The sequence below is a fragment of the Podarcis gaigeae genome (genome assembly GCF_964106915.1).
Source record: "Podarcis gaigeae genome assembly, chromosome: 6".
In the NCBI taxonomy this organism is placed as follows: domain Eukaryota; kingdom Metazoa; phylum Chordata; class Lepidosauria; order Squamata; family Lacertidae; genus Podarcis; species Podarcis gaigeae.
Window position 1 is genome coordinate 3,644,258 of NC_139682.1, and position 21,464 is coordinate 3,665,721.

The 21,464-nt window shown below is 50.6% G+C and overlaps 1 protein-coding gene, 1 long non-coding RNA gene and 1 pseudogene across 6 annotated transcripts in view; 2 read left to right on the top strand and 1 right to left on the bottom strand.

The window, feature by feature from the left end:
* The first annotated feature begins 7,155 nt into the window (after positions 1–7,155).
* On the top strand, positions 7,156–12,261 carry LOC310847263. Its single transcript, XR_014565740.1, has 3 exons — positions 7,156–8,113; positions 10,461–10,610; positions 10,751–12,261. It is a non-coding gene; the product is annotated as an uncharacterized lncRNA (long non-coding RNA).
* On the top strand, positions 8,605–9,060 carry LOC310847188 (small ribosomal subunit protein uS8 pseudogene; annotated as a pseudogene). The gene has a single exon. The product of its transcript is annotated as a small ribosomal subunit protein uS8 pseudogene (transcript).
* A 1,320-nt stretch (positions 12,262–13,581) lies between the features above and the next one.
* HM13 (histocompatibility minor 13) overlaps positions 13,582–21,464 on the bottom strand; it is a 29,617-nt gene continuing 21,734 nt past the window's right edge. For 2 of the 4 annotated variants that reach the window (XM_083744566.1, XM_083744565.1), the window contains exons 12-13: positions 17,555–17,732; positions 13,582–14,145 (exon numbers count right to left, since the gene is read on the bottom strand). In XM_083744566.1, coding sequence (XP_083600692.1) covers positions 17,582–17,732 — 151 coding nt within the window. In that variant the 3' untranslated portion in view covers positions 13,582–14,145; positions 17,555–17,581. The remainder of the gene's footprint in view (positions 14,146–17,554; positions 17,733–21,464) is intronic. The other 2 variants (XM_083744568.1, XM_083744567.1) reach the window with 1 other exon arrangement.

A 21,464-nucleotide genomic window follows, 5' to 3' on the forward strand; every position in this document is an offset into this window, starting at 1 on the left:
GGGGTTTTCTTTTTATTTTTTTGTATCTTTGGTATAGATCTTTTTGTGAATGATGTGGGAATTGTTCAGTTTGGTTGAGTACAGTGGATGCTCGGGTTGCGAACGTGATCCGTGCAGGATGCACGTTCGCAACCTGTCTGCGCACATGCAGGTTGTGATTCGGCGCTTGTGCGCATGCGCAAAGCACAATTTAGCGCTTCTGCGCATGTGCGAGCACCGAAACCTGGAAGTAACCGATTCCAGTATTTCCGGGGTCAGCGCAGTGCGCAAGCCAAAAATGCACAACCTGAAGCATCTGTAACCCGAGGTATGACTGTATTTGTTTAATATTTTATGTATTGTTTATGGCAACGTTTGTGTTGTTGCAGTTATGTACTTTTTGCATATTGTAAGCTGCCTCGAGCATGGCTTGAACCCTGGAAAGGCGGCATACAAATAAAATTATATCTTTCTGTCTGTCTGTCTGTCTGTCTGTCTGTCTTTCTGCCTGCCTGTGGAAAACCCACAACAGAACAATCACAAAATCATAGACTTACAGAACTGGATGGGACCCCAATGGTCAACCTGGCTGCAATGGGCTCTCTGAAACATTCAGTGCCCTTTCACTTTGGCCAGGAGGTGAGCACAGCCTGGACCTCCTGACGTTGGGCAGCCATCTGTCTCTAATGCTTTAGCTGAGATTCCTGCATTGAAGCGAGTTGGGCTAGATGACCCACGCATAGCTGTCAATGTTTCTCTTTTTTTAAGGGAAATTCCCTTATTCTGAATAGGATTCCTCGCAAGAAAAGGGAAAAGTTGACAGCTATGGACCCACGGGGTCCCTTTCCAGCACCACAATTCCATGTGTGTCTTCGGTTGTGATGCTCTTGTGAAATATCTGGGTTTTTTATATATATAAAAAGGAGCTGCTTAGTTGGATTTTGGGGCACTCCCACCACACATGGAGGTATGTGTCTGTGGAGGTGCACCCTCTCCAGCATTTTGGTGAGGTTCCTGGGCAAGCAAGCATTAGAAATCACCCCAGAATTGGCCTTGCTAAATATCTTCCAAGACAATAATGTCCACTTACACCACAAAGAACTCATAACCCACCTACTTTCAGCAGCCAGAAACACCACAACCAGACACTGGAGAGACCTGTCAGGAGTAAGCCTGGACCAATGGTACCAAATAGTATGGGAAACAGCCCTACTAGAAAAATTAACCAATAAACTGAAACTGACATGGGGACAAATAGAAGAAGATGCCTTCACCCCGGTGTGGCTCCCCTTTATCACATGCACAGCCCAACAAGACAATGACAATAATCCACCAACAGCATACAAATCAATAAGGCTAACCTGACACAAAACACCAACCCACCGCACTCACACATGAAAACAAAGACCACCACAGCCAACCACAAATGAACAACCACACCCTACGCCATGTGTAGGCAAACTAAGGCCCGGGGGCCGGATCTGGCCCAATTGCCTTCTAAATCCGGCCCGCGGACGGCCCGGGAATCAGCGTGTTTTTACATGAGTAGAATGTGTGCTTTTATTTAAAATGCATCTCTGGGTTATTTGTGGGGCATAGGTATTCGTCCATTATTCCCCCCCCCAAAGTATAGCCAGGCCCCCCCACAAGGTCCAAGGGACAGTGTACCGGCCCCCTGCTGAAAATGTTTTCTGACCCCTGCCCTAGGCCAACCCCAACCTCTCTCGCCACCAAAGGAACACAAGTGAACAGCAAAGAACCTACAGAAGCTACGCTGACACCAAACCCCACATATTGCTGTTGTTTAGTCATTTAGTTGTGTCCGACTCTTCGTAACCCCATGGACCAGAGCACGCCAGGCACTCCTGTCTTCCACTGCCTCCCGCAGTTTGGTCAAACTCATGCTGGTCGCCTCGAGAACACCGTCCCACCATCTTGTCCTCTTTCGTCCCCTTCTCCTTGTGCCCTCCATCTTTCCCAACATCAGGGTCTTTTCCAGGGAGTCTTCTCTTCTCATGAGGTGGCCAAAGTCTTGGAGCCTCAGCTTCAGGATCTGTCCTTCCAGTGAGCACTCAGGGCTGATTTCCTTCAGAATAAAGAGGTTTGATCTTCTTGCAGTCCATGGGACTCTCAAGAGTCTCCTCCAGCACCAGAATTCAAAAGCATCCATTCTTCGGCCATCAGCCTTCTTTATGGTCCAGCTCTTACTTCCATACATCACTACTGGGAAAACCATAGCTTGAACTATACGGACCTTTTTGGCAAGGTGATGTCTTTGCTTCTTAAGATGCTGTCTAGGTTTGTCATTGCTTTTCTCCCAAGAAGCAGATGTCTTTTAATTTGGTGGCTGCTGTCACCATCTGCAGTGAAACCCTACATATAGTAAGTAAAATAGAAACATCGCCACCCAACCCCAACCCCACCCATCTTCCCCCCTCCACCTCTTTCCCCCGTTTCTTCCTAATGTCTCAACAAATGAAACTGATGTGTAAAATTGTTACATGGGGGGGGGGGAATACGAGAGACATTGCACACACTTTTGTAAATCAAGAAAATCTTCAATTTTACAAAAAGGGAGCTGCTTGGCACAGCTCTGGGGTGACGGGGAGCTAGAGGCCCGTCCCGGATTTTTACGGGAAGTGATAAAAACGGGGACAGGCTGCATCTTTGCCGTCCAGCTGCCCCTGCTCTGGAAACATTCCTGGGGCTCCTTGCAAGACAAACGTAGATTTCCTGCCAGAACAGGCGGCGTTTCCTCTTGCAGGGAGGACCAGCCCTAGTTTTCCCCATCTGGAGGGACCCCACCGAGAGAAGGAAGGTGGTCCGAACAGCTGGCCAGACAGAGTGGAGCCAGGCTTGCAGGGGAGTTGCAGAAGTTGGGGGGGGCAGCGACCCAGCCTGCGAAGGCCTGTTATTCTAACAACCCAGGTGCTGGCCTGCTCTGGAGCCCAGCCAGAGGCAAAGGAGAAGGGGATTTTTTTTAGGGGGGGAAGCTGGGGGTGGAGGGAGAGAGTTGCTGTCCTCTTTTGGAGGTTTATGACTCCTGTTCAGGTGGCCCTTTTGTAAGAGATCCACTTTTAATTAGGGGAGCCGCTTCCGTTCCCCCTCCCTGCCGCCCAGTAGTTTTCAAATTTCACACTCTGGAGCTCCTCGGAAGCAGCTGATCTCGCAGGAATCCCTCGAAATAAAAAGATCACCCCTGACATATTCCCACTCTGCACAGCCGCAGAGGATGCGGAGAAGTCCTCCTGCCCAACCAAGTTCCCATACCCTCCAAAATAGGGATGTCCATAATAATACAGTCATACCTCAGGTTACAGACACTTCAGATTGCGTTTTTTCGGGTTACTGACCGCTGAAACCAGGAAGCACCAGAACGGGTTACTTCGGGTTTCGGTGGTTGTGCATGTGCAGAAGTGCTAAATTGTGCTTTGCGCATGTGCAGAAGCGCCGAATCGCAACCCGCACGTGCGCAGACGCACTGCTGCGGGTTGCGAATGTGCATCCCACACGGATCACATTTGCAACCCAAGCATCCACTGTAATAGTAATAATGATGATGATGATGATGATGATGATAATACACCGGCCACCCGACTGCGTTGCCTGAGCCACTCTGAGCGGCTTCCAACATATATAAAAACATAATAAAACATTAAACATTTTTTTAAAACTCTCCTATACAGGGCTGCCTTCAGATGTGTTCCAAAATATTGTATAGAGTGGACGCTCGGGTTGCGAACGTGATCTGTGTGGGATGCACGTTCACAACCCGCAGCGTTCGCAACCCTCAGTTGCGCATGCGCGGGTTGCGATTCGGTTCTTCTGCGCATGCGCAAAGTGCGATCTAGCGCTTCTGTGCATGCACAACCTCCGAAACCCGTAAGTAACCCGTTCTGGTACTTCCGGGTTTTGGCGGTCCGGTGAGGCTGGGGCAAGCCAATCAGATGGCATATCAATAATAAATTGTTATTGTTATTGTTATTGAGGTTGGTGGGGGTGAGTTCTATAGTTTAACTATGCATCGGATGTCCACATGTTCTAGTATTAAGAGAGAGGGAGAAATACTTTTCTCTGTCCACTGTCTCAATGCCATGCATAACTAATAATAATAACAATAATAATATTTATTATTTGTCTACGTTTCCCCAGTCACTCTGGGCGGCTTACAGAATACAGTGGTACCTTGGTTCTCAAACTTAATCTGTTCCGAAAGTCCGTTTTACTCCTGAAACGGTTCGAAAACCAAGGTGCTGCTTCCGATGGGCAGCAGGAGCTTCCTGCACTCAAGCAGAAGTCGCCTTGGACATTTGGCTTCCGAAAAACGTTCACAAACCCTGGGTTTACTTCTGGGTTTGCGGTGTTCGGGAGCCAATTTGTTCAGGAGCCAAGCCATTCGAGTACCAAGATACCACTGTATATAAAACATAACTTTACGAACTTCTACCAGGTCCCTTCTCCCTCGCCTTTCCTCTAAAGTAAGAAGCCCCAAACGCTGCAACTTTTCCTCAAAGTCACCTAGAATCATAGAACTGCTGAGTGGGAAGGGAACCCGAGGGTCATCTAGTCCAATCCCTCTCAATGCAGGGACCTTTTTGCCCAAGGTGGGGCTCAAACCCACAACCCCTGAGATTAGGATTCTTCTGCTCTACTGACAGCTCTGTCTGCTTGATCTTTCTGTGAGTCCTTTCCTGAGCCCTTTCCAATCTCCCCTTTGAGGAGAGGCGCCCAGAACCCCACCTGGGATTCCAGAGATTTGCGTAACGCCATTGCGACGTTGGCAGCCTTGTTTTCGGCTCCTTTCCCAGGCATCCCTAGCGCGGAGTTTGCCTCCGCAGGGCCCTCAAGGCCCGAGGCACAGCTGGTCTGGGGGCCATGTGCGGTCGGTGGCCTCCAGGCCCTCCCGTCTCCCTGATGCACAGGGTCTCCCTGGGCTCTTGGCCCTCTCCGCCCGGCGAGTGTCGCTCTTGTCTGGGTCGAGTGGGGACTGGCAAAGGCACATCTGGAGTCTAGACTTGGTGGCTCGGTGGGCCGGGTTTGGCTGCTGGGCCCTGCCCGTTCCCCGCTGCACACTGTTTGCTTAGCTGGAGGTCTTTAATTGGAATTAAAGTGGCCTCTCTTGTTTTGCGGACACGAGCGCTGGAAAAAGTAGCTGCGAGTCATCGAAAACATCTGCAGGAGACAGCGGAGGGTCATTAGATGGCAGGGCGCGAGGCGCCAGCCTTGCTGCTCGCAGCCGCCGTGGGGGGATAATGGCTCAATACGGCTTTTGTGGACGGGCAGCGGAGCCAGAAAACACGGCCTGTTGATTCTGGCATCGGGCATCGCTGCCGGGAGAGTCCCGAGCGAGAGCCCGGCACTGCCCAGCCAGAGGGAGGGTAGCAGCAACAGCGATGCAGAATTGCAGCTGGGGGCCTGGCTCCCCTCTCCCCCCACAAATGTGGGGGGCAGACCCTAGCAATGCTTGGATTCTTGTGGGGATAGGCAGGGGGAGACCTCAGAGCACCCGCAGATCCCAAGGGCAGCGAAATCACGCCAAGCCCTTTGGAAAACAGTAGCCAAGAAATGTGCCTACAGCGGGAAGGGGGCCGGGCCCCCTCTGCCCCCTGCATAATTCGAGCCCCATCACCCAAGGCTACAGGCTTTGACAACCTGGTGCCCCCCTGATGTTTCTGTTGTTTAGTCGTTTAGTCGTGTCCGACTCTTCGTGACCCCCTGGACCAGAGCACGCCAGGCCCTCCTGTCCTCCACTGCCTCCCACAGTTTGGTCAAACACATGCTGGTAGCTTTGAGAACACTGTCCAACCATCTCGTCCTCTGTCGTCCCCTTCTCCTTGCGCCCTCCATCTTTCCCAACATCAGAGTCTTTTCCAGGGAGTCTTCTCTTCTCATGAGGTGGCCAAAGTCTTGGAGCCTCAGCTTCACGATCTGTCCTTCCAGTGAGCACTCAGGGTTGATTTCCTTCAGAATGGAGAGGTTGGATCTTCTAGCAGTCCATGGGACTCTCAAGAGTCTCCTCCAGCACCAGAATTCAAAAGCATCCATTCTTCGGCGACCAGCCTTCTTTATGGTCCAACTTTCACTTCCATACATCACTACTGGGAAAACCATAGCTTTAACTATACGGACCTTTGTCGGCAAGGTGATGTCTCTGCTTTTAAAGATGCTGTCTATCTTTGTCATTGCTTTTCTCCCAAGGAGCAGGCGTCTTTTAATTTCATGACTGCTGTCACCATCTGCAGTGATCATGGAGCCCAAGAAAGTAAAATCTCTCACTGCCTCCATTTCTTCCCCTTCTATTCGCCCTCCTGATACTCTGGACTATATCTGAGCCCCCGGTGCAAAACAGCTTGAAGACCCTGGTTGGCAAAAACCTGCCTCCTTGGCAAACCTTGCTGCTGAAAATTGCTCAAGTCAAGCATGGGCATAGCCAGGATTTATTTTGGGGGTGGCAGGCTTTATGTTGGGGGTGGGGCAGAACAGAGTTATCTGTGGCACAATTGGTTTATTTATTTACTTGATTTAGGGGAAGGGCAGCTGCCCCCCCCCCCCCGGCTATGCCCAGGATGGCAGATTCTCCTCCCCGCACCCGGCACTTCATCAAGTATCTTAGAATCATAATAATAAATTTGTAGAGTTGGAAGGGACCCCAAAAATCATCCAGTCCAGGGGTAGGCAACCTAAGGCCCGTGGGCCAGATGCGGCACAATCGCCTTCTCAATCTGACCCGCAGGGTCCGGGAATCAGTGTGTGTTTACATGAGTAGAATCTGTCCTTTTATTTAAAATGCATCTCTGGGTTATTTGTGGGGCCTGCCTGGTGTTTTTACATGAGATCCAGCGCCGAGAACATTCTGGCGGTTCCCTCATTGCGAGAAGTGAGGTTACAGGGAACCAGGCAGAGGGCCTTCTTGGTGGTGGCGCCTGCCCTGTGGAACACCCTCCCTTCATGCAGGGATATTAGGATCGCTCTGCACTTGCCTGCTTTTTAATATTAGGAATTAATTAATAGTGCCCTTTGCATCATCGGTTGCATTGGTCTGTGTACTACTGCAATTTTGCTGTTATTGTTTTACCATCTTTGCGTGTACTCCACTTCGAGACAGATTGTAAAAGGAAGTAAACAAATACTTTTATAAATAGAATAAATTAATTAATAGCAGCCATGGATAGCCCAACTTGTGGAGGATAAGTGACGTGTGTTTTTTCTTTAAAAGGCATGTTTGTTATAGAAACCCAATAAAAGCATTTACTGTATAAGAAGAGAGAAGATAAAGACTAAATGCTGTTAAGTCACTTTGAGAGTCATCCAAAGTGGTGTCTTCCACTAGATCTTGTGGGAGTGAGTTCCACAGTTTAACAATTCCACCGAAATACTTCATTTTGTCTGCTCTGAATGTTCAACTTCTCCAGATGTCCCTAGGTTCTGGGATTTTGAGAGGGAGAACAACACCCCACTTCCACAGAACCATTTATAATTTTATATGCCTCTGACGTACCCCCCTAACTCGATTTTTGACCTAGAAGCCCCAAATGCTGTAACCTCCCCTCCTGGAAAAGTTTGAGATGACCTCCCGGTCACACCAGAAATAAACAGATTTTTGCCGTTTGGGGTGATGGCCCAGAATTGCAGGAAGTTCGAGGGTGGGCCCAATTCCCCTAATGCAGAGTAAATTTTGCAACAAGACCCCTTTCCCACTTCCTGACCATTTGACCGTCATTGCAAGGATCGGCCGGAAGCAGCATCCCGCAAACCTATTTTTAGAGGCACTTCCAGGGCTGTCAACTCCCGAAAGGGCTCTGCGCTCGGTTAACTCCCTGACTTTTTTTGCACAGTTGTTTTCGGCGTTTGGTGGCAGAGGGCAGGCAGGTTCGCTTGGCCACAGGGCACAGCTGGGGTCAGCAGGGCGGACGCGTTAAATCTTGGCCCTGCTCGGCCGGAGACCGTCAAAAGATCGCCAGGCTTGGAGGATAGCTGCGCCCCCCCCTTGCGAAAACGGCAGGGGACGGTCCCTTGGAAACAGCCCAGCAACAGAAGGCGCCATTGATCTGAACAGGCCGCGGTCTTGTCCAGAGGGCAGAGCGGTTCAATAGGGGGCCAGAAGCGGCCCACCTGCATCAGGATAAACAGAAGGGTCAGTGTGGAGAGAATGAGGGGAAGGAGCTGCAGAAATCCTGCTGAGCCACAATGGGTGCGTGGGGGCTGGAGAGGCTGCAGATGTTTTGGCTTTGGAAAGCAGGTCCCCCCCCTTCCAGCTGCGATCTGAAGCTGCCTGGGCTGCACTGTGAGGGGCAGGGGGTGGAGGAACCATTAACTACGAAGCCCCAAATTTTGTTTGATGCACCAATTGGTGAGTTGGCAGGGCACCGCTAAACAAAGGCTTTTTTTCCGCTGCTGAACAGCAGCAAAACTTTGGCGCAGGTTTGGAGGGGAAATCACAAATTTTGGGGTTCGTAATTATCCTTCCCACATGACCCCATTTCCAAAGCACCCCCTCCAACTTTCCATGTTCAACAGCCACACAATGCTTTTGCGATGTGCGCAGGATCAGAGCCCGCTCCCTTGCAAAGGCTTTGCAAGGCTAAATCCCAATTAAAAACCAATCGCAAGCTTTTTCCACCATATTGCTGCACTGGCATCATGGTGCGCATGAATGTCCTGGCAGATGCTCTTAAAAGCATCAACAAATGCTGAGAAGCATGGAAAAGATCAAGTTCTCATCAGACCGTGCTCCAAAGTTATCGTCCAGTTCTTAACTGTGATGATGAAGCATAGTTACATAGGTGAATTTGAGATCATTGATGATCACAGAGCAAGGAGGATTGTTGTTAATCTCACAGGCAGACTCAACAAGTGTGCTGTGATCAGCTCCAGATTTGATGTCCAACTGAAGGATTTGGAAAGGTGGCAGAACAACCTGCTACCTTCACCTCAGTTTGCATGCATTGTGCTGACAACTTCAGCTGGCATCATGGACCACGAGGAAGCTAGGCGAAAACACACAGGAGGAAAAATCCTGGGATTCTTTTTCTAAACTTGTAAAAACAGGCAAACTATTAAATTGTTCAAATAGAAAAAAAACACCAATCACAAACACTCAAAAGAAAATGGGGGCAGCAAATATCATCATCATTTTGTAGTTGTTTAGTCGTGTCCGACTCTTCGTGACCCCCTGGACCAGAGCATGCCAGGCACTCCTGTCTTCCACTGCCTCCTGCAGTTTGGTCAAACTCATGTTCATAGCTTTGAGAACACTGTCCCACCATCTCGTCCTCTGTCGTCCCCTTCTCCTTGTGCCCTCCATCTTTCCCAACATCAGGGTCTTTTCCAGGGAGTCTTCTCTTCTTCATGAGGTGGCCAAAGTCTTGGAGCCTCAGCTTCAGGATTTGTCCTTCCAGTGAGCACTCAGGGCTGATTTCCTTCAGAATGGAGAGATTGGATCTTCTTGCAGTCCATGGGACTCCAAGGGTCTCCTCCAGCACCAGAATTCAAAGGCATCAATTTTTTGGCGATCAGCCTTCTTTATGGTCCACCTCTCACTTCCATACATCACTACTGGGAAAACCATAGCTTTGACTATACGGCCCTTTGTTGGCAAGGTGATGTCTCTGCTTTTTAAGATGCTGTCTAGGTTTGTCATTTCTTTCCTCCCCAAAAGCAGGCATCTTTTAATTTTGTGACTGCTGTCACCATCTGCAGTGATCATGCAGCCCAAGAAAGTAAAATTTCTCACTGCCTCCATTTCTTCCCCTTTTATTTGCCAGGAGGTGATGGGACCAGTGGCCATGATCTTCGTTTTTTTGATGTTGAGCTTCAGACCATATTTTGCACACTCCTCTTTCACCCTCAATAAAAGGTTCTTTAATTCCTCCTCACTTTAAGCCAAACCAATTTCACAGGACACACCCCGGCTTTTGAATTCTACACAACTGCTTATCATAGGTGTTCCCAAACTTTTTCAGGCCCCTGCTCCCTCGGGTCCACAAACTCATCTCCAGTGCCCCCAACCCATTAAAAAGCATTATCCAGAATAGCAGGTGGCATGACCTACTAAGGAAGATAAGAGCACGATAAAATTCGAAACGGTAACAATTAGCTGCACGTTTCTTCCGAATCCAGCTAAAGCTATTTAGTTGAATTAATTGGGCAAACTCCAGGAACTTGATCCAGTGAGAACAGTGTTTCAAAGACTGGCAAGTCATTTACACCTCCAGTGCCCCCCCTTGCTTCTTAGTGTCCCACTAGGGAATCCCCCCCAGGGGACAGTACCGCCCACATGGGAATCACTGCTTTGGCAGGTTAGCTGTTCAAATTTAAAAGGAACAGAAAGTGGGGGAGGAACGAGCATTTTGGTTTCTGGGAGCAGTCCTGCGCACAGCGTCAAACTATAGCAGAAGTTCTTTGCAAACTGCAAGAGGCTGGGTATTTGCCTGGTGCAAATGGTCTCACCTCTAGGTGATTTATTTCTATTTTTTAAAAAGGCCTTTAAAGGTATTCTCCACTGAAGGCAGGAGGCGGCAGTGCACCGAGCCAGACTATCGATCCAGCCAGCTTGCCAGAGCTGTGCAACTTGACTTACAGATACTATGTTTAATTCTCAGGTCTGCTGTGAATTTACTAGATAGCCTTAGGTTGACCAAAACAAAAAAAAATTCCTTCCAGTAGCACCTTAAAGACCAACTAAGTCAGTTCTTGGTATGAGCTTTCGTGTGCATGCACACTTCTTCAGATACACTGAAACAGAAGTTTCCAGACCCTTCTATATAGTTAGGTTGACCACTCACTCTCAACTTTTGCCACCTACATGGGAATACAGTGGTACCTCGGGTGAAGTACTTAATTCGTTCCAGAGGTCCGTTCTTAACCTGAAACTGTTCTTAACCTGAAGCACCACTTTAGCTAATGAGGCCTCCTGCTGCTGCAGCGCCGCCGGAGCACGATTTCTATTCTCATCCTAAAGCAAAGTTCTTAACCCGAGGTACTATTTCTGGGTTAGCGGAGTCTGTAACCTGAAGCGTATGTAACCCGAGGTACCACTGTAATAACCATACTGATCTGCCTTGCAGGCTGTTGTAATGGTTGCAGGAAAAGAGTGCCTATGAAGTTCTCCAGATGTTCAAATTCTAATATAAATTATTTATTTATTGCATTTACATCCAAACTGCTTCTCCACGGTGGTGCGCATTGTTCCTCCCCTCCTTGTTCAGACTCCACAACAACCCTGTGAGGTAGGTTTGGCTGAGAGACCGTGACTGGCCCAAGGCCATCCAAGGAGAGTGTCATGACCAAGTCTCTCCCAGGCGCTAGCCCAATGCTCTAACCACCACTGGCTATTATTTAATCATCATTATTATCAAGGGCAGCAATTTGCCAGATGGACAGGCCACCGTTTTGCTCAACTTGCAATTTTGCAGGCTCACATCCTCCGAGGAGGAATGCTTCTGGCAATACCTGCTTGGAACCAAACTTCCACCTGTGTTCCCATGCAACCCTACCGGCTGGTCCAGGGCAGTTTGTTCTTCAGTTTGGCATTTGCCACCACCGTTTGCTCTGGGAAAAGTCCTGCGGCATTTCCTGGCTCCTGTCAATATCTCGGGGCCAAAAGCACAGCGTGAACAAGAGTCACACGAGGGCACAAGCTGTACCCATTTCCCCCACCTGGCACTTTTGATGAACCTGTATATGAGAACAGAGCAGGATATGAAAGCTAAAAAACTTGTTTCTCATCCCTTAAGAGCAGCCTGGGGCTATATTGCCAAATCCTGGAAGACCTTTCATCTTAACCGTTTGGATATCTGGTATTCAAGGGTTTGGCAAGTTGCCCTTCTTGAAAGGATACCTCCTGAACAAAAAGTCTCTGAAAGGCCGAGCTCGAAGGACGTTTCTCTCCTCCCCCCAATAAGGCATAAATTTTTATTTCTTATACAAATATTGAGCCTAATGGTTACCTGGTGCCCCGCACCTATGCAAATGTCTATCTCATTTAACACTATATAGAACCTTTACTCTCAGTAATGAAGCAGCTCACAGGTGGTGAATATCTCTATTTTTATACATCTTTATTATTTTGTAAAGGGAATATTTGGATGACTTAATACTTTATTATCCCTTTGGAGCTATGCTGTATCTCCGTGCATTCATCCCTTCCGGCTGTGATGCTTTGTGGTTTATATTTTTTATTCTTTGCCTATGGAAGGAATGTCCAGGGACTGAAAGTCCCATGGGAGTAACCTTGTTGTTTTTGTTTTTATTTTATATATTGTGATCTTTTCTGTGAACTGCCCTGAGACCTGCAGGTATAGGGCAGTATATAAATAAATTCATTCATTCATTCATTCATTCATTCATTCATTCATTCATTCATTCAATCAATCAATCAATCAAATAACCTTGCATAGATACGAGAGACTCAAACCCCAGTCTTGGAACTGGGCACCATGCAGCCAGTGGCTGATGCATCTACCGTGCCCAGCTCTGATTTTTCTTTTTATTTAATTGCAATTTAAGTTCCTTCAAACTGACAGCTGATTGATGTTTGCTCAGGATCAGTCAATGCAGCAGCTGGCTGAACAATTCTCAAGGCCATGAAGTTAAGCAACTCCCCCTGCTGGTAACACAGGGAAGAACAGCTGTGTGCCAAAAAGGCACATTTAAGGCTCTGTGAAGCGGCAAAGGGAGGTTTCAAACTGGCATGGCCCCACAGCCTACAGAGATGAGTGCCCCACATTTATTAGTGCATCTGTACTACAAATCTGTAATACAAAGAAGGATGATCGCCGAAGAATGGATGCTTTTGAATTCTGGTGCTGGAGGAGACTCTGGAGAGTCCCATGGACTGCAAGAAGATCAAACCTCTCCATTCTGAAGGAAATCAACCCTGAGTGCTCACTGGAAGGACAGATCCTGAAGCAGAGGCTCCAAGGCTTTGACCACCTCATGAGAAGAGAAGACTCCCTGGAAAAGACCCTGATGTTGGGAAAGATGGAGGGCACAAGGAGAAGGGGACGACAGAGGACGAGATGGTTGGACAGTGTTCTTGAAGCTACCAGCATAGAATCACAGAATCATAGAGTTGGAAGAGACCACAAGGGCCATCGAATCCAACCCCCTGCCAAGCAGGAAACACCATCAGAGCACTCCTGACATATGGTTGTCAAGCCTCTGCTTAAAGACCTCCAAAGAAGGAGACTCCACCACACTCCTTGGCAGCAAATTCCACTGTCAAACAGCTCTTACTGTCAGGAAGTTCTTCCTAATGTTTAGGTGAGTTTGACCAAACTGGGGGAGGCAGTGGAAGACAGGAGTGCCTGGCGTGCTCTGGTCCAAGGGGTCAAGAAGAGTCGGACACGACTAAACGACTAAACAACAACAGTTTAGTGTCTCCTGTGGGAGAGAGTTCCATAGTTTAACAGTGCCCCATTGTGGAGTTCCCCGACGTGGACTTCCAAAAGGAAAGCCACGTGCCTCCACTTCTGGGGCCAGCCAGCTGCAGCAGATCCTGCAGATCCCGCTCAGATCATTCGTGAGTCAACATCCCCTTGCTCAACACACCGTCTCAGCCGATTTGGTGACCTCGTGAAAAAGACACTGCGGAGTCCGTCCTGGTCCTTCAATAATTTTTTTTTTGTTTTGTTTCGTTTTAATATGAGAAGAAGCAAATCCACAATACAAAATTTAAAAATCAGCTCATAGTCTCCCTTTCTCTCCCCTCCCACCCCACCCTCCCATATTTCCTTCTTCCCACCAAGACAATGAACAGCGGTCAGGGGAGTGGGCGTCAAAATACAGTTGGCGGAAGGGGTGAAGCTGCCTTCTTGCCCCCACCTGCCCCGTCCTCTTCCTCCCCGGGGGGACAAGAGGAGCTGCAGGCAGGCAAGGAGGCAGGCAGGCAGGAGGTCAATATACGGGGCCCCTCCTCCTGCTTTCCACCCACCCCCTGCCCCGCCAGTCTTCAGACAGATGCACACGTACAAACACACATGGCTGTTACACGATCCAGTTGCCTTTTAAAAAACGAAATTCACTTGCGATGGGGAGGCGGGGAGGGGGGGCGGGCGGCCAGCAGACGGAGCCCAGCCCGGCTGAGCGTCCCACGGTCATTTCTCCTTCTTCCCTTCTTTGGCATCTCCCGGGGGCAGCTCCTTGAGGGCAGAGTTCTCCTCGTAGCTGGGGAGAGACGAGAAAGAGGGAGGGAGAGGGTGAAGTCGGGCTCACCGCAGGTCGGGCGGTTGGCTTCTTGGCAAGGTAGGCACAAGATCCAGCTGGGAGCTCAGCTCTGCCCTGGGAGACGAAAACTGCACACAGAGTTGGCAGAAGTCCCCAAGCACAAAAGATAAAGACGTCTCTTCCTTTTCTGAAACCAAAACAATTAACCAAGTTTCTAGCCCTTAAGGCTCGGAAGAGAGGTATAGAAGCTACATGGGTAGATTCTGAAGAGGAGTGCAGCTGGGTGCTAGGAGACGACCTCCACTGGGTCTATGTGGGGCTGCCCTTGAGACTGACCCAGAAACTCCAGTGGGTGCAGAATGCCATGGCAAGACTCCTTATGGGGTCCTCGCTGTGGGATCACATTCCCCCGGTGCTATACCAGCTGCACTGGCTCCCGGTGGAGTACAGGATCAGGTTTAAGGTGCTGGTTTAAACCTTTAAAGCCCTATACGGCTTAGGACCTTTGTACCTACGGGACCGCTTCTCCTGGTATGTCCCACGGAAGACCTTACGGTCTTCAAACAAAAACATCGTGGAGGTCCCGCGCCACAGGGAGGTTAGGCTGGCCTCAACCAGAGCCAGGGTTTTTTCGGCCGTGGCCCCGATCTGGTGGAATGCTCTGTCACAAGAGACTAGGGCCCTGCAGGACTTGACATCTTTCCGCAGGTCCTGTAAGACAGAGCTGTTCCGCCTGGCCTTTGGCCAAGGCACAGCCTGACCCCCTCCTTTGGCAATCCTCACAGAACTCTAGCCCAATGGTTGCCATTAATTTGATTCTGAGTTGATTTTAGAGTGCTGTATTACTTTTACTGTTGTTAGCCGCCCTGAGCCCGGCTTTGGCTGGGGAGGGTGGGATATAAATAAATTATTATTATTATTATTATTATTATTATTATTATTATTAACTACTTAACTGTGATGCCTGCATTGCAAGAGGGCTAGACTAGATGACCCTCGGGGATCCCTTCCGATTCTACGACTCCATTATTCAATATCTTCATCTACCCCCCCCTCCCATGCCTTGCAAGAAAAGGCAAAAGGAGCTTGACAAGCTTGAACTGTCCCAGAATTCAGACATTTTTCCCGGGGGGGTGGGGGTGGGGTGGGGTGTTGGATTAGAGTTCCCCAGTGACATCATATTTTTCAAGCAGAGAAGGGAAAGCCCTGCTTTATTCCTCCCCACAAAAATGCCTTTGGCCACTGGGCTTTTTGAGAGGTCGCAGCTCTGCACCCTTCCCTGCAGTTGAAGCCTGGCCTCTTAGCCAAGGCACGGCCCTGGCAAGGTTTCGCAGATCAGGCCCATGAGCAATGCAAATACTCAAACAACGACACCTGAAGCAGAGAACGAATTCTCCCCGCCTTCCCTGGCTCTGTTTTATGGGGGTGGGGGACAGGAAACAGGGGGCAAGAGTGGGGAGGGCTCTTAGCAGCGGGGAAAGAAGCAAACCCAAGGAACCCCCTCAACGCATCAACGGCGCCTGGGTGGGTGTGTTCATTCTGCTGTGCCAAGTCTGCTCCATGGCATGCTGTACCAATGGCCAAGGGCACCATTTTTCCTGTGTGAGCCACACTAGAGCCAACGAGGCCAGGCAAGGGCGTGAGGCAGCTCCGGAGCAGCAGAAACTCCCTGCTGGGTTGTGCCCGGGCAGTTTGCTGTGGGAGGTATGCAAGCCGCCGCCACAGCAGCAGCAGCAACCTCCAGGAAGAGCGGCTGGAGCAAAGAGAGCCAGTTGCAAGAGGACCCGAGATGAAATGGGTGGAAGTGGTTTCGCTTCCACCATCTTCCATCTCAAGGATTGCAGGGGGTTGGACTAGATGGCCTTTGGGGAGCCCAACCCCACGATTCTGTGATTCTAGGACTGGGAGCCTAAGCGCAGCCTTTTCCCAGGCCACTGGAGGGAGACAAATTTACAGGTGTCCAGCCTCCCCATCTACTAAATTTGGCTAGCGGGAACTAAGGGAGAGAAGGATGTGGACCACTGGCCAGGCAATAGGAACCACTGGTCCTTCACGCTCCTGAGTGCCAACTCTGGCCGGCAGCAGCTCTCCAGGGTTCCCGGCAGATGCCCCCTGGGGATCGAACAGACAACCTTCTGCATGAAAAGCAGGTGCTCAGCCACAGAGCTACAGCCCTTCCCTCCGAGGCGTCTCCTGCCTCAGTCCCCACACCCGATCTGGCCCTCGGCTAGCTGCATTTCCACACCTCCTCCTGGTGGAAACAGTTCTACTACAGAGGTGCCTTGGCAACTCCGCATTTCGCTGCTGGGTCGTCGTGCCGTTTTTATGGGCAAAAATCTGGGGCTCAGGGCTGTAGCCAATGCTAGTCCTACTCAGAGCAGATCCACAGACATAACAACTCCGGTCCATTTCAATGTATCTGCTCTCCATATACCGTAGATTCCGGCATATAAGACGACTTTTTAACCCTGGAAAATCCTCTAATAAGTCGGGGGGGGGGGAGTTTGGAGTGGAGGAGGAGTTTGGATTTGATACCCTGCTTTATCACTACCCGAAGGAGTCTCAAAGCGGCTAACATTCTCCTTTCCCTTCCTCCCCCACAACAAACACTCTGTGAGGTGAGTGGGGCTGAGAGACTTCAGAGAAGTGTGACTGGCCCAAGGTCACCCAGCAGCTGCAGGTGGAGGAGCGGGGAAGCGAACCCGGTTCACCAGATTACGAGTCCATCGCTCTTAACCACTACACCACACCACACTGGCTCTGTTTGGGGGGTCATCTTATACTCTGGGTATGGGTTCGCTGGGCAGCGGCTTCCTCCGCGCTGGGAGGAAGCTGCCCAGTGAAGCTGCCGTGTATAAGACTGGGTGTATAAGTCGACCCCCCAAATTGGCAGCTACCAATTGGGGGGGTCGTCTTATACACCCTGTCGCCTAATAAGCCAGAATCTACGGTATATAACTTTTTTAAAACCCCAAATAATGTTGACTAGCAACAGCTCTGCCGCATTCCCAGAAGTGTTTTCTGCAGCCCTGTCCACCAGGCATTAAACCCGTGGCCCTTCTTCCCCAGCCGCGGACCAGCCAGCTGTTTTGGACTACAATTCCCATCAGCCCCTGCCAGCTCAGCCAAGCCCCCCATAAGCCCTAGCACCGCATGCCTGTGCTGACTGGGAGTTGTAGTCCAGCCTTGCTGGAGAGCACCAGGCTGGAGACAAAGGACCTGGGTGCAACCAGTACATTATGGGGTGGTTGTTGGTGCACTTCTTGGTGTGTAGAAGTGGGGGGAAAGGACCTGGGGTCCCTTGTGGGAATGCATTTGCAGAAGCTGCCAACTCAAGGTACTGAGACCCTCCCTCCCTCCTCTGCCCCCCACCCCATCCCTGGGGTCTAAATCTTGGATCTCCCCCTACCTGGCTACACAGGCAGGCCTGAGAGAGCTACATGGCGCTGGGGTTTTGCTGCCGGCGTCTGTGGGAGCAGGACAGTGTCTGCTGCATGGAGTCAGCGAGGCTGGACGGAGACCCGGAGACGCTAGGGAAATGGGTGAGCCGTGGGGTATGGGGCAAGATTTCGGCGGAGGATTCGTAGCTGCAGGGAGAGAGACACAGACAGGGCAGAGAGAGGAGGAGGAGAGAGAGAGAAAGGGAAAGGCTTAGGAAGGGCGGCAGGGAGAGCGGCTGCATAGAGGGAGATGGCACAGAGACGCAGCTTTCCCCCTCCTCACCTGGCTCTACTGCCAGGGCCAGCATGGCCGGGCGACAGATGGAGAACCACCCAACAGAACAGCCCCAGCCCCCCACTCCTCCACCATCGTTGCTGCTATCCATCTGTCCTGATAGACAATGGAGTGCACCTCCAGGGGTGAAGTCAAACCACTGTGTTGGCAAATCCCCAGGGTGCAAGCCTGGGCAGGGTGGATGGAAGTCCTGGGCTGCCCAGATGAAAAGGCCCCCCTCTCCGCCTCGCTAATACGGCCCAAAGGAAAGCAGAACAAGACATTTGGCCCCAGCTTGGCTGCAGGAGTTGCAGGTGATACAAGTTACACGGAAAGGGGGAGGATGTTAGGATACTGATGTTCCGTTCCACCTTAAAACAGATGTGTGGATTGTTGTTATGTCACATGCCTGTTTACACTCCAGCACAGCTTGCTGGGACCTTCCCGTTTGTGTGTATAGCTATTACTTTTGCTGCTTGCTCTTGGACATAAAAAGAGAAGACATGTTTGTGAATAAACTGCCTATAAATTTGTTCTCACAGCCGTCTCCTGCCACTTCTGTTTGCGCAGTATTATTTACTCTGCTGATTAGAGCTGTGCTCCAGCTTCTGAAGCTGTGGATTGCTGTTTCATGCTGAGTCAAGGACTGGATATCGCCCGGCTACCGGCTGGTGGGCTGGAGCCAGCTGGGGGCTTGCAAATTGCCCCCGTTCCCTTGGAAGCACCCCAACAGCAGACAAGGCGCCACCCAGCCACCTTAGGGATTCCACTTGTGTAGGCTTTGCTTCTTAGCCTTTTATTCCCCCTCTAGATGTCCCACAATGCAGCAGAAGTTGAGGACCAGAGTTTTCCTTCTCCTAGATGGGCTACCTTGCCAGGTGGACGAGCCCTTTCTGCCCCTACTGTTGTAACCCTCCTGTCCCAAATACAAGGAGGAACAGAAAGAAGGAAGGAGGAGATGCCAGCAACCTGCTTGGCTCAGGAGCTCCCTGTCAGGGAAGCAAACCAGGCAGTGGGAAAGACAAGGAGGAGGAGGAGGAAGAGGAAGATGAGGAGCGCCAGGCTCAACTGAAGATGCAGGGAAGGAGGCCGGGTTGTGGGGAGAGTGTCTTGCCTAAGGGCCCTCCAAACCTTGCAGCTGGCACTGCTCCACGGCTGCCCAGCTGAGAAAAGGTCAGAGTGGCGAGGGCAAGGAGCCCAGGACCAAAGGCGGCACGTGGCGGCCTTGCTCTGAAAGCAGCCGAGCCACAAAGCAAAGGCATTCTGAGCCCTCAACGAGATGGTGTCCGGGTCTTTGTGACCACAGGGCCCTATTTCGAAGAAACACTTTCATTCACGTCCAAACTTCTCTCTTCAAGGAAGCTCAAAATTCACTGGAAAACAGGTTGGAAGCAATTCTGTGCCCACCTGCCCCGCTATGTACAAATGTGCCCTGAGCTTCTGAGAAACACTTTGGCTTGGGTTTTCCTGTCCGATGGCGAAAGGCAAAGGCCAGCCCTGAAGTGTCCCTTGTGCCTCGGACACGTGGAGCTGGCAGGGACCAGCAGCCAGAGCTACCGTATTTTTTGTTCCATAAGACGCACCCGACCATTAGACGCACCCAGTTTTTAGAGGAGGAAAACAAGAAAGCAACGCAAAGCCTCTTGAGTGAAGAGGCAGGAGCGCTCCGGCTGCGCTCAAGAGGCTTTGCGTGGCTATCCCTGAAGCCAGGACAGCAAGAGGGATCGGTGCACACAGATCCCTCTTGCTCTTCTGGCTTCAGGGATAGCTGCGCAGCCTGTATTCGCTCCATAAGACGCACACACACATTTCCCCTTACTTTTTAGGAGGGGAAAAGTGCATCGTATACAGCAAAAAATACGGTAAATTGTTCAGACAGTTGATGCAAGTTTTAATCTGTTTTCAGCCTTTGCTGTTTTAACTCTTTGAGCAACTTATCGTTGTTAATTTTTCTTCTGGGTGATTTTCCTTTTGGTAAACCGCTTTGACGGCGTGTGTGTTTTAACAATCAAGCGGTATATAGATTCTATGAAACAAAGTAAATAAATGGCTTGGTGGGTGATCTCCCAGGTATAAACACCATCAGTTCATCGGGGTCCTGCAGGCCAAGATATCAGGCAGGACCCCAAATTCCTGCCACTGAAACCCTTCCCGCTTGCCCCAGCCTTTCAATCCAAGTGACACAGGCAAAAAACCCAACAACGGCACACAAGAAATCCTCCAGGAATGGCTTGATCAGAAGAAAGCACCCCCTGGGGGCTGGAGGGGGCAGGTACCCTCCTCACAGCTTGCCCAGGGTGAAGGTCAGGGTGCCCCTCGAGAGGTGCGAGGCCAGCTGCTGTGCTGCATCAGACCTGTCAGCAGCCCCAGGAACAGGCTGCTCATCAAAGCCACCTGGAAGAGGGCCGAGGGAGGCCGCACGACACCTGCCGGGATTCCTGGGGTGGGGGCCCCTTCCGCTCATCACTCTCATCCCCAGTTCCTCTTCCTTCCCACCCCCCTTCAAACCCCACAGCACTTCCAAGGAGGTGGAGAGAATAACTCAAGGACTGGCACAGAACCACACAACTGCTTTTCCACATCCGCAGATTTCGCTGCCAGCCACGCAGGGACCCCAGAGGCACTCGGACCCCTTTGTGAACCCGATGCGGAAATGGAGAGCATGACCCACTCGCTCACCCCCCAGTTGTTGTTTTGGGGGGGACACCCCTAAATTGCAGCAGACCCAGGAATTTGCATATTTATTTGTGGGAGGCTGGCTGCCCATCACAGAGGGACCCTGATTCTAGGTGGCTCCGGCCCAATAAGAAGCAAAAACAACTGACTCAGAGAAAGTTTCTTGGCTTGTCGTCTTATCCTGAACCCAGCATGTTTGAAAGCGAGCTGAAGTTTAAGGGGGAGGATTTTCTGCACATGTTCAGAGGTACGCCTCTGTAGTTCAGCATGGCTGGATCTAACAAGGCCCTCTGTTGTAACCTCCCCAACACTCAGGCTGTCAGTGACAAGTTTTGCTACCCCATGGGCAATGTCTGCACAACGGCTTCACTGCGGAGGAGCACAATACACACCAGGAGGCTTAGTTTGGTCAGAATCGAGTAAACACTTCCAGATTTAACGCTAAATACATTACTTCTGGTAAACGAGCCACCATAGCTGCTAGAGGACCGTGAAAATTTGTGTCCAGGGCTTTTTAGACTCGTCATGAACTATCTGAAACCAAAGGAGCGAATTGGTTGCCAGATGTGAAATAGATTGGTATTATTGGTTTTAACCTTTAAAGCCCTATACGGCCTAGGACCCTCATACCTACGGGACTGCCTCTCCTGGTATGTCCCAGGGAGGACCTTACGGTCTTCAATCGAAAACATCTTGGAGGTCCCGCGCCACAGGGAGGTTAGGCTGGCCTCAACCAGAGCCAGGGCCTTTTTGGCCGCGGCTCCGATCTGTTGGAACGCTCTGTCACAAGAGACCAGGGCCCTGTGGGACTTGACATCTTTCCGCAGGGCCTGCAAGACGGAGCTGTTCCACCAGGCCTTTGGCCAAGGCACAGTCTGAACCCCTCCTTTGGCAATCCTGACAGAACTCTAGCCCAATGGTTGCCATTA